General features: G+C 37.5%; 1 protein-coding gene across 2 annotated transcripts in view; it reads left to right on the forward strand.

Annotated features, from left to right (window-relative positions):
* Positions 1–12,607, forward strand: part of fbln1 (fibulin 1) — a 160,460-nt gene that overhangs the window by 112,183 nt on the left and 35,670 nt on the right. The window contains exons 14-15 of one of the 2 annotated variants that reach the window (XM_039769390.1): positions 1,244–1,367; positions 3,434–4,102. In XM_039769390.1, the coding sequence (XP_039625324.1) occupies positions 1,244–1,367; positions 3,434–3,800 (491 nt within the window). In that variant the 3' untranslated portion in view covers positions 3,801–4,102. Of the gene's footprint in view, positions 1–1,243; positions 1,368–3,433; positions 4,103–12,607 lie in introns of those variants that run through there. The other variant, XM_039769389.1, reaches the window with a different exon arrangement.

Here is a 12,607-nt window from a genome sequence, read left to right on the forward strand (position 1 = left end):
ATATATACACACACACATATATATGTATATATAATGAAAGCTGTTATCTTTACAACGGTTGACAAACACGGAATGTAACTTGTACACAACACGTCCTCCAAATACGAACCTGATTGAAAGAAACAATGATAATCAGATCCTTGATGACAGCAACACTCATAACAGTCACAATACAATTACATTGACAATCAGGTTACTTTATTTTTAAAATGTTTCCTTTTCTTTTTCATAACTTCTTTAACACAGTACTTCTCCGCTGCGAAGCGCCGTATTTTGCTATATATATATATATGTGTGTGTGTGTGTATGTATGTATGTATGTATATGTATATATATATGTATGTATGTATATATATATATATATATGTGTATATATATGTATATATGTATATATATATATATATGTGGATGTATGTGTGCGTTTGTGTGTCTGTGTGTGTGTGTATATATATATATATATATATATAGTGACAGAATTAGGGTTTTCTCGCACCCTTGTACCCTCGGACAACATGTCAGACACCAGATAAAAGTCCAAATAATTATTTATTATAATAATAAAGTGCACAAAGCACACTCCTCTCCACAATTCTGAAATGAACAATACAATAATCCAATAAACCAATCCTCCACTCCCAGACGCTTAGCCACCCTGCCTCCCAACTCAGCTCGCTGTCTGGGAGCTCCCACAGTCATTTTATACTCCCTGACCCAGAAGTGTTCCTATCCAACAGTCCACAAGTCCTTATTCCTTCCGGGTCAGGGTAAATAGTACTTTTTTTCAACCCGGAAGCCCGTCGCTCTTTCTTTGACAAACTTCCGGGTCATAGAACTCTTCGGTCCTCCCTGCAGCGCCCTCTCGTGGCCCCCATGGCATCTAGCAGGGCGGTGCATAAAAACTCCATTGTCCGTGATGCCCTGCTGGTCATCTGGGGACCTCCATGCTGCAAGGAGGGCTCCACCTGGCTGCTTGGGGGTATTGGCCAGGATAAACCGGCCATCCTCTACTATATATATATACTATATATATATATATATATATATATATATATGACAGCAACACTCATAACAGTGACAAAACAATAACAATTACATTGTCAATCATGTTACGTTATTTTTTAAAATGTTTCCTTTTCTTTTTCATTACTTCTTTAACACACTACTTCTGCTGCGCTGGTATTTTGCTAGTGTGTGTATATATATATATATATATATAATAATTCAATGTATTTTTATTCTATAGATATTGATGAATGTGTGACTGGAACTCACAACTGCACTGCTGAGGAAACATGTTTCAACATTCAGGGTTCCTTTAAGTGCTTGATGTTTGAGTGTCCCAAAAACTACCGTCAATCAGGAAGAGAGTGAGTAATGACTAAGTTTCATAAACACGAACATTATATTTTACAATGGATAAACAAAGGTACATTTTGCCTTACTAAGCCAATGCTTTCTATCATGCAGAAATAAGATCTTGCTGATCACTATTATGTTTGTTAAAAGTTATCTTGAACGTATTGTTTTATATAAAAAAAAAACAAAGAAAGAAAGAAAGAGGCATGTAAAAGCATGGCAATCCATTAGACCTAATTTTATTTTTATTTTAAGTTTAATTTTTGCTGGCAATATTTTTTACACAAGCAGTGGTTTAAATCAAGAAAATAATTATATGGTGATAAAGTAAACCTGCCTGTTCTGTTATTTTAAAAAATTGCATGCTTTCTTTATAGAATATATTAAGGTGATTAATGCTATTAGTCATATATACATTTTTAATAATGCATGTAAAGTTGTATTTCCTATACAGCATGACATAAAAATGTATAAATACTTCTTCTAGTTTATTATACAAAATTTGTACCTTAATTATTGTATAAATTGTCAAATACCAAAAACAATATATTGGTAAAAGAATACAGTATGAGGTAACAGCCTACTATATATATTATGGCCTTATTTCACTAAACTTTGTTTTTACATAGTAATAGTTCTGTAATTATTTTAGTAGGTTATGGGATCTGCTGTGTACTTATTATCAAATATAAAAAAGACGCATGTGTTTTGTACATCAGCTGTTGTAAAATGTGTAGGTTACTTTTCAATCAGGTCTGAGTATGGAATAACAATTTGTGGAAAAATCCTACACAAAAATATTAGGAAATGATATTGTGCTGCCTGGTTTTTGACTTTCTTTTTCCAATACAGTCCCTTTGTCCAGAATATTAGCATGTATTTAATTAATCTGGAAGTATTCAGTTCTCAAAACCACCATCTTGTTATAAAAAGGAGAATAATTTGGTGTTTGAATAAATAATATGTTGAGCTGCAGAAAGTATTATTTTTAAACTGATGATAACTTTATAATGAGCATTTATATACAAGCTGGTACAAGCATAATTGTGCTTATATTTTAAATCACTAGTTTTTATGTTTTATTTCTTTCAAATACTCTAGTTTTCCTCTAAAATCACAGAACGATTGAATGAGAGTGGTTGTGTATGACTGTTCCTTGCTATAGACTAGCACCCAAACTAGGATTGCTTCTGGCTTAGCCCCTATTTTTCCTGCATATGCTCCAGTTCCATAATAATTTCAAAAGGATTGAGGAGGTGTTGTAAATGGATGGACAGATTTATATCTGTAGTCACAAATAACCTGTTTTCTTTGGCTTTTGTAATGGGTCTCAGTAACCGTGTTGCAGGAAATGCAGTCCTTTTTTCCATACAGCCTGAAAGTCAAATTTGGTTGCTGTCTGTTCTGGCATCAAATCTGTAAGGTTTAGGGACATACAATCCCTGTCAGCATGCCAAGGTCAAAATCCTAGGAAAGGTGTCTCTGTATTTATAATTGTGTTTCCGCTTGTATGTCTATTCATACAGTTTAATACTAATCAAAAGGTAATTTTAACTAAAGTAGACTGTGTTTTAAATAAGGAAGTCCAGTAAACTTGCATTTTCCAACATATTAAACATGTACTCTATCAGTGAACCACTCAATAGTTAAGAGGCAATGCAGGTGTAATTTGTACTATTAAGACATGAATTATGATAATGTATTTGAAGAGTTATTTTGGCTCTCTTTAAATATTGTGGTGGTTGTCTTTTTACATTCTTTCTCTGCAGCTGTGGTAGTGATGCATAAATGAACAGCACAAATATATATAAAAAGACTTGGGAAATTCAAGAGTTTTGCAGAATTCAACACACAGACGAACTTGCGTTGCTTTGCTCTTTTTGTATTTCAGTGGCATTTTGCATTTGAAGTATAACTGCATATAAAGCTCCTTGGAAGAAAAAGTGTTGGTTCGCAATGTACCAATTAATGAATGCATAACTTATTTTTTATAGTGCTGTGCTTTAATGCTTACTTTGCATGCTTTTACTGATGTCCTGTCTATTTTTTTTTGTCTATCTTCTCACTTTTCTTTCAGTCGTTGTGAACGTTTGCCTTGTGGTCTGAATATGGAGTGCCATGGCCTACCCTTGAGAATAACCCACTATTACCTGACTTTCCCTATCAGTATTCCTGTTCCCACCAATATCTTCCGCATGGGCCCCGTTAACACAGTTCCTGTGGAGGATGTTCATTTCACCATCACAGGTGGCAATGATGATGCCATCTTCAGTGTGCATAAAGTCAACAGTGATGGATTTGTGGCTGTGGAGAAGCCTCTTCTACATCCTAAGGATTTTACTCTCACTGTTGAGATGAAACTCTTCCGCCATGGAACTATTACAACATTTTTAGCTAAAATCTTTGTTTTTGCAACTGCTGAACTTACAAATGTTGATTTCTAGTTAGTCAAATTGAACATGCCCAAGGCTAAAGGAGTATACTGCTTTTTGAAAATATTCATTTAAATTCCTTTTTCTTGTTTGCTTTACATTATGGATTTGTTATTTTTGCTGCCACAGAGAGGCAGTGTTGGATAAATAATAGGGTATAAAAAGTTGTAGAACAATCTTTTTTATGCCACTGGCATTAATTAGGTTTTCTTTTATTTGGTTTCTCAGTGTTTTAAATACTTTTCCACAGTTGTGCCATTTTTTTCTTGTACGTATATATATTTTTTTGGTAATAAAACAGTAAGATTGATAAACTGTATGTGTTTTTATGTCCTCTGTAGCCGTGGCATTGTTAAACGAGAGGCAAAAGAATAAATCAAATATTCATAGAAATACTTGTGCAACAATAGTACTGAACTTAGAAGAATATCTTTATTTTCAGTATAGATTTACTTACCATTTTGGAATCTAAACATAACAATATTTGGCTTTGAACAGTGGGAAAAAAATAAGGCAATATTTACTTGGGTTAGATACAAGACTAAATTCAGTGTTGCTTTGAGGTCACTTTGAGAGGAAGTTAGTACTTGTGCTAACACCAGGAGAACATAAAAATGAATTTGGAATAGGATCTAATAGATCCCATGACTGTGAAAGTACTGTGCATGCATTGTTTGAAGAGTTTACATTATTTTTTTTTTTTAATTAAAAGTGATTTGAATTTCATTTTGGCTAAAGTCAAAGCAGACCACTAAAAAAGTGAGTCAGATTCAAATGATTTACCTGGTCTTGATGCAGCTGTTGTTTTGTTCAGCCACTGAAACAAAATTCTAAAAGATACAACAAAGACCCTGGTGATGCCCTAGTCATTCCATGAAATATTGTTAGTCAAGTCATGTCATGTCATGTGACTTCATTGTCATACCATCCATGCAAAGTACTGCAGCATACAGTGATACAAAATAACTTTTCCCAGGACCACGATGCAACATATGCCAGTGTAAGACAGGTAAAAAACCATACTTTACTATAAATATATAAATAAGTAGATACATAATAAAAACAGGTAAGTAAGTAGATAGTACTCCTTTGTAATAGATAGTAACAACAACTAATAGCCAAAAACAACCGCAGTAACAAGTATATCAAATGTACTGCAAATAAATAAGCTTCTAGGAGCAGATTTGAGAACATGGGGGGCAGCACAGAGTTCAGAGTCCAGGCATCCTGTTGCAGAACCTGGAAGAACTGGTTTGGATGCTACAGTACCTTCTGCCAGATGGAGGTGGGACAAAAAGACTGTAGGAGAGCTGGGAGCAGTCCTTCACAATGCTATATATAGGGATGTCTTTAATGGGGTGGCAGAGAGGTCCCAATGATCTTATCTGCTTTTTCAGAACTATGCAGCTGGTCAAAATGCTCTTGATGATGCCACTGTATAATGTGGTGAGAATGGGGGAGGTAGACTTGCCTACTGCTATTGTGCCTTCTTGGCTATGGAGATAGTGTCAATTGACCAAGTAAGATCAGCTGCAGGGCGCACACCAAGGAAATCTGTGCCCTTTAACAATTCCACCGAGAGACCTTGATGTGTAGTAAGGTAGGAACATCTTTGGCCTTCATGAAGTTAACAATCGTCTCATTTGTTTTGCCCACATTAAGAGACAGATTGTTCCACTTGCACCAGTCTGCCAATCTTCATATATCCATTCTGAAAGCTAACTCATCTTTATTTCTGATGAGACCCACCACTGTTGAGTCATCTGCAAACTTAATCGTGGTGTTACAGCTGTATCCAGCCATACAATTGTGAATCAGCAGTATGAACAGAAGTGAGCTGGGTATGCCATGTTCGGGGGGCACTAGTGGTAAGTAAAGTGGTACTGGAGACTGTGTTTCCAACTTGAACTTTCTAGGATCTCTCTGTCAGGAAGTCCGGTATCCAGTTACATAGGGAAGTATTGTAGCCTAACAGACCCAACTTCCCTGTGAGTTTTTGAGGAATTAAGAGTGTTGAAAGCTGAAGTGAAGTCAATGAAAAGTATTCTAGCATAAACGTCTCTTTTGTCCAGATAGGACAGAACCAGATAAAGAGCTGATGATATGACATCTTCAGTGGAATCATTTGGGTGATAGGCAAACTGGAGGGGGTCAGGTGATGTGGGTAGTCCAACTTTCAAGAGGTCCAAGACTAGCCTCTCAAAGCACTTCATGATGACAGGTGTGAATGCTATAGAGCAATAATCATTAACACAAGAGACAAAGGACTTCTTCAGCATGGGTATGATGGTGGTAGTTTTGAAGCTCTTGGTGATGACTGCCTGCCTCAGGGAAATGTTAAAGATATCTGTCAGCTGGTTTTCACATTTTCTGAACACTCAGCCAGGTATGTAGTCTGGTGCCGCAGCTTTGCATGAGTTTACCTTCAACAAAGTTCTCACATCAGCAGTGCACAAGCACAGTACATGTTCGTCCTGAGGAGGGATGGACTTCCTTGCAGGTATGTTGTTCAGGGCATCAACCCATGCATACAAGTTATTTAGAAAATCTGGAAGAGAGACATTACCATTGCAGACCAGTGGATTGATCTTATACTCTGTGATGGCTTGAATTCCCTGCCACATGTGTCGTGTACCTCTGGTGAACGTGACGGTGGATTTTCTTCCCATAATATTGCTTAGCTGCTTTGATGCCCCGAAAGCTACCTTGACACCTAATCTAAAGTCCACATCAGGGGCTTCTAACAGTGCATATACTTCCACTGTCACCCACAGCTGCTGATTTGCACACATTCTAAAGGTTTTTGATTAGTGAATGATAATGTATCCTTCTCAAAGTTGAATGGATGGCCATAGCTGACAGCTGCTTTAAACATGGTCCAGAACATGTAATCAAAATAGTCCTGCAGGGCTGACACCGCTTCCTCTGGCCACATCCTGAGTTGTTTGAGAATTGGTTTGGGCCATTTAAGCAGTGTTCTGTATGCAGGCATTAGCACAGCAGAAACATGATCAGAACAAGCAAGATGTGGATGGGTTTCAACTTTGTAAGCATCATGAGAGTTTGTAAATACAAGTTCAAGTTTTATCTCTCCCTTGTTTGGAAAGTTCACTTGTTGATAGAGGTTGGAGGGAACTGTCTTCAAGTTCCAATGATTAAAATCTCCAGAAACAATAATAAAACCACTGGGATGCACAGTTTGCAGCCCTGTAACAGTTCTGTAAAATACACTCAGCACTTCCTTAGAATTAACTCTCAGAGGGATGTAAATAGCTAGAATAAAAATAACTTTCATGGCAAGTAAAAAGAAGGCACTTTACTGTTAGACATTCTACAGCGTTTCTGAACCATTCATTGCTCACATGAACACACAGACCTCATCTGTGCAATTTACCAATTACAGAAGAAACTCTGTCTATTTGGAAATTAGTCAGTCCATCCAGCTTAATGGCTGTGTCAGGGATGTTATTATGCAATAACATTTCAGTAAAGATAAAAATGGAACAGTCCCTCATCTCTTGCTGGTTTATCCATAGAGGTCTGAGGTCATCCAGCTTGTTGCCCACTGAGTGAACATTTGAAAGCAGAATAGAAGAGAGCACCAATCTGATCTGATTTTTGTTCTATCCTCATGTGGAGACCAATTCATTTAACCTTGCTTTTGTTCCTATTCACATCATTTACAGCAGTGGCAGATCATTCTTTTAAACGCTGAATCGTATGAAGCCGTATTTTTGCATCCTGATTTTTGCAGAATGCCAAGGCTGGTCAACTGCTCCCTTAACACCAGTATAATGTTGTACACTGAGCAGCGATCACTGATTTAAAGCATTGGATTGTGACGGTGGGTTTTCTACATAATATACACAACGCAATAAACACAATTTGCACCAAATTCTTCAGACCTAGAACAGACACAGTGTCTGCACACGCTGCCATTTTGCTGTAAAATTAGAACCTGTAAGACAGCTTTAGCTATTGCATCACCATGCATCCTGACTCTTGTATATGCATTAAAGAAGTTAAATTAGCCTCTTTTTTTTTTTATTTATTAATTTTATTACAATCCATACACAGCAATCAAGTTTTTACAAAAAGAAGAATTATGTTAAGAACAGATCGATCCCCACCCCTGAGAGAGAGAGCAAGCCAAACTGCGTAAAATTTAAGGCTTGTAAACATACCTAAATTAATAAATTCTCTGTGCGTTATAAACTTATTTTAAAATATTACTGATTAGATCCTGCCATGTTTTGAAAAAAGTCTGTACGGATCCTCTAACTGAGTATTTGATTTTTTCCAATTTCAAATAATATAACACATCGGTTTCCCACTGACTTAAAAGAGGAGAGTTTGGGTTCTTCCAGTTTATCAGAATGAGTCTGTGTGCCAAGAGTGTAGTGAATGCCGTCACAATTTGTTTGTCCTTCTCCACTTTAAGCCCCTCTGGAAGAACCCCAAACACAGCTGTTAATGGGTTAGGAGGGATTGTGAGTCCAAGGCTGTCTGAGAGGTAATTAAAAATTTTTGTCCAGAATAATGTTAATTTTGTGCAGGCCCAGAACATGTGACCCAGTGAGGCTGGGGCTTGGTTGCAACGTTCACAGGTTGGATCATGCCCTGGAAACATTTTGAAGAGTTTTAGTCGAGACAGATGTGTTTGATATATAATTTTGAGTTGTATAATTGTATGCTTTGCGAATATGGAGCTCGAGTGAATTCTCTGCATTGCTATTTTCCACTCCTTTTCTGATATATTAATTGAGAGATCTTTTTCCCAGTGTCCTCTTGGATCTTTGAAAGGAAGGGATTGTAAAATGATTTTATATATTGTAGAGATGGAGTCTAATTGCTTGAGATTGAGCAATATTTTTTCCAGCGTGGATGAGGGTGCAAGATGAGGAAAATCTGGAAGGTTCTGTTTAACAAAGTTCCTGATTTGAAGATAGTGAAAGAAATGTGTAGCTGGAATGTTAAATTTGGAATGTAATTGTTCATAGGATGCAAAGATGCAAAGTCTATATAAAGATCTCAAAGCAAGTTAATTCCAATTTTTTTCCAGATATTAAAAACTGCATGTGTTTGTGAAAGAGGTGGTTCTCTTGCAGAGGTGCCACAGATAGAAGCTTCTCCGTCTTAAAATGCTTTCTACATTGGTTCCAGATTCTAAGTGAGTGGAGCACAATTGGGTTATTAGTGTATTGCCGATAACGTGTGTTATTGGGGCGCAGAGCAAGGAATACAAAGAAGTACTGCATGATTTTACTTCTATTGCGGTCCAAGCCTGTGTATGTTCTTCTATTTGTGTCCAGGTTCTTATCGCCTGTGTATTTGCCGCCCAGTAATAAAACTGGAAGTTAGGTAGAGCCATGCCGCCGTGTTTGGATTTTATTACATTCCATACACAGCAATCAAGTTTTTACAAAAAGAAGAATTATGTTAAGAACAGATCGATCCCCACCCCTGAGAGAGCAATAATAATAAATAGTAATAAAACTGGAAGTTAGGTATAGCCATGCCGCCTTCTGCCTTTTGTCTTTGTAGGGTCGCTCTTTTGATGCATGGATGTTTTGAATTCCAAATAAATTAGGTTATTGTTGAATCTAATTGCTTAAAGAATGATTTATTAATGTATATTGGGATGTTTTGAAATAAAAAAAGGAGTTTAGGAAGAATATTCATCTTAACAGTGTTAATTCTTCCAGCTAGTGTGAGATGAAGGGTTGACCATCTATGCAAGTCTTGTTTAATTTTTTCCATGCAGACGACGAAATTTTGTTGATAAAGAGCTTTATGTTTACTTGTGATGTTTACCCCGAGGTATTTAAACTGTTCTGCAATGATAAAAGGTAGGGTGTCTAATCTAATATTATATGCTTGAGAATTCACTGGAAAGAGTACACTTTTATTCAGATTAATTCAGAGACCAGAGATCTTTTGAAATTCTGTGAGTGCTGCTAAGACTGCAGGCACAGAATTTTCTGGGTCCGAAATATACAGTACCATATCATCTGCATATAATGAGATTTTCTGTTCCAGTCCTTCTCTGCTAATCCCCTTTATCTGATCAGTATTTCAACAATGTATTGCCAGTGGTTCAATGGCAATCGCAAACAGCAGCGGTGACAAGGGCATCCTTGTCTAGTGCCACGCTCTAGTTTAAAGTAGTCTGAGCAAATGTTATTGATGCAAACTGAAGCTTCTGGGTTAGTATACAGTAATTTAATCCATGCACAAATGTTCGGGCCAAACCCAAACTTCTCCAATGTAGTAAAAAGGTATTTCCATTCAATCATGTCGAATGCTTTTTCTGCATCCAATGATAATAATATTTCTGGGGTGTTTGATTTAGTTGGTGAGTATATTACATTAAACAGGCGTTGAAGATTTGAAGATAAGTGTCGGCCCCTAATAAATCCAGTTTGGTCTTGTGATATTACCGAGGGGAGCACTTTCTCCATCCTTCTAGCTATGATTTTAGAGAGTATTTTAACGTCATTATTCAGAAGTGAAATTGGTCTGTATGATGCACATTGTAATAAGTCCTTATTTTGTTTTGGAAAGACAGTGATTAGTGCTTGGCGAAAGGTTTGTGGAAGAAATTGGTTATCTCTGGCTTCTGTAAATGTTGCTAATAGGAGGGGAGCTAGCTGAGCGGAGAATTTCTTGTAAAACTCTGCAGGGTAGCCGTCAGGGCCTGCTGCTTTTCCACCTTGGAGTGACTTTATAGCATCTAGTAATTCTGATAATGCCAGAGGTTTATCGAGTTCCTCCACACTAAAAGCGTCAATTTGTGGTATCTGTAATATATCCAGAAATGCATTAGATTGTATATTGTCTTCTTTAAACTCAGTAGTATATAGGGATTTATAGTAGTCTCTGAAAGTGTGCATTATATTTTTGTGTTCGATGATTTTATCTCCGTTCGTGTTAGTGATTACCGAGATTGCGCTATGCATATCTTGCTTGTGAATTTGTTGTGCTAAAAGCTTTTTAGCTTTCTCTCCATGTTCATAGTAATGATGTCTGGATTTGTAAATTAGTTGTTCAGTTTCTTTAGTTGTCAAGAGGTTTAATTCTGAATGTAGAGCCTGTCTCCTCCTATGTAGAGTCTCGCTTGGTAGTCTGGCATGTTCTTCATCTATTTTAGTAATTTCGCTTTTATCTCTGGTACTTTCTTCGCTTCGGATTTAAATTAGCCTCTTTTAATTATATCTTAAAGCTTATGTAGTCAATTGTTACCTAGTCTCATATACCATGATGGTTTTATATCTTTAAAATGCAGCAAACGGAATGGGAGATAGTAAAAACCACATATTACTCTAGGACTATTGAAAAACTACCACAGAACTTTAAATGTTTTAAATTTAATTTGTACACAATACACTTTTTTAAAAAAGATTAGTGAAAGCATAAATAACAAGTGAACCAAACCCAAGTAAAGTGTTATGGGTATAATATTGTAATATTCAACAAAAATAATACTACAATTCAACCAATTATCTCTGCTGCAGGGACATAAAGTTTCAATCAACCATGCTGGTCTTTAGGATGAGGGAGGAAACAACCAGTGAACCCAGAGCAGGACCACACAAACAAAAGTAGAACATGGATGGTGGCTCCGTTAGTTTTAAAAACGAGGTCCTTATAACCTGTGAGACAGCAATAGTTACTGTGTCACGTAATCTTAGAAATGATTTCTTCCTGCTGGAAGCCAACTGAATTATGTCTTACATATATTTACAATATATACTGTAGTTATCTTATGTATTGGTCTCTGTCTGTCAGACATGGTAGTTAATCTATTTGTTTGTCACATTACCACACTCAGTCACTTCATTTTGCATTTCTCATTTTCACGTATGCCCTAGTGCCTCTTCCTCCAACCAGTGAGGTAGGCCTTACCCAACATTTCTCCCAGATTCACACTCTAATAAGACTTAATCAGTATGGTTTGTAAAGCTTTTGAACCTGATGGACAAGCTTTCTATAGTGGAAACAGAGCCAGAAGCTGATGGGAGATCAGTGCCCATTTCCCTGAGGGAGGTCACTGAGGTAGTTAAACAACTCCACAGTGTCAAAGCCCCAGGGGTGGATGAGATCCATCCAGAAATTGCTGAAGGCTCTGGACATTGTTGGGCTGTCATGGCTGACATGCCTTTTTAATGTGGTATGGTCATTGGGAGCTGTGCCTTTGGAGTGGCAGACCAGGGTGGTGGTCCCCATTTTTAAGAAGGGGGACAAGAGGGTCTGCTCCATCTATCAGGTGGGACTCCGTGAGGGCTGTGCTTTGTTTCCAATCCTGTTTGTGATTTTTCTGGACAGGATATCAAGGCGTAGCAGGGGAGGGGAGGGGGTCCTGTTCAGTGTCTTTAGAATCAGCTCAGTGCATTTTTCACATAATGTAGTTCTGTTGGCTTCATCCAGATGTGAACTCCAGCATACGTTGGCATGGTTTGCAACCAAGTGTGAAGTGGCAGGGATGAGGATCATCACATCCAAATCTCAGGCCATGGCCTTTAGTAGGAAAAAGGTGGACTATTCTCTCCAAGTGGGAGGTGAGTTACTGCCTCAGGTGGAGGAATTTAAGTACCTTGGGGTCTTTTTTACAAGTGAGAGGAATAGGGATGCTGAGATCGATAGATGGATTGGGGCAGTGAGTGCAGTTATGCGGTCACTATACTGATCTGTAGTGGTGAGGAAGGAGCTAAATCAGAAGGTGAAGCTCTTGATTTGCCAATCGATCTACGTCCCTACCCTCACCTGTTGTGCATGTGGCTGAAAGGAACTTTCTCTGCAGGGTGGCCCAGCTGTCCCTT

Source organism: Polypterus senegalus, chromosome 11, assembly GCF_016835505.1.
Source record: "Polypterus senegalus isolate Bchr_013 chromosome 11, ASM1683550v1, whole genome shotgun sequence".
Lineage (NCBI taxonomy): Eukaryota > Metazoa > Chordata > Cladistia > Polypteriformes > Polypteridae > Polypterus > Polypterus senegalus.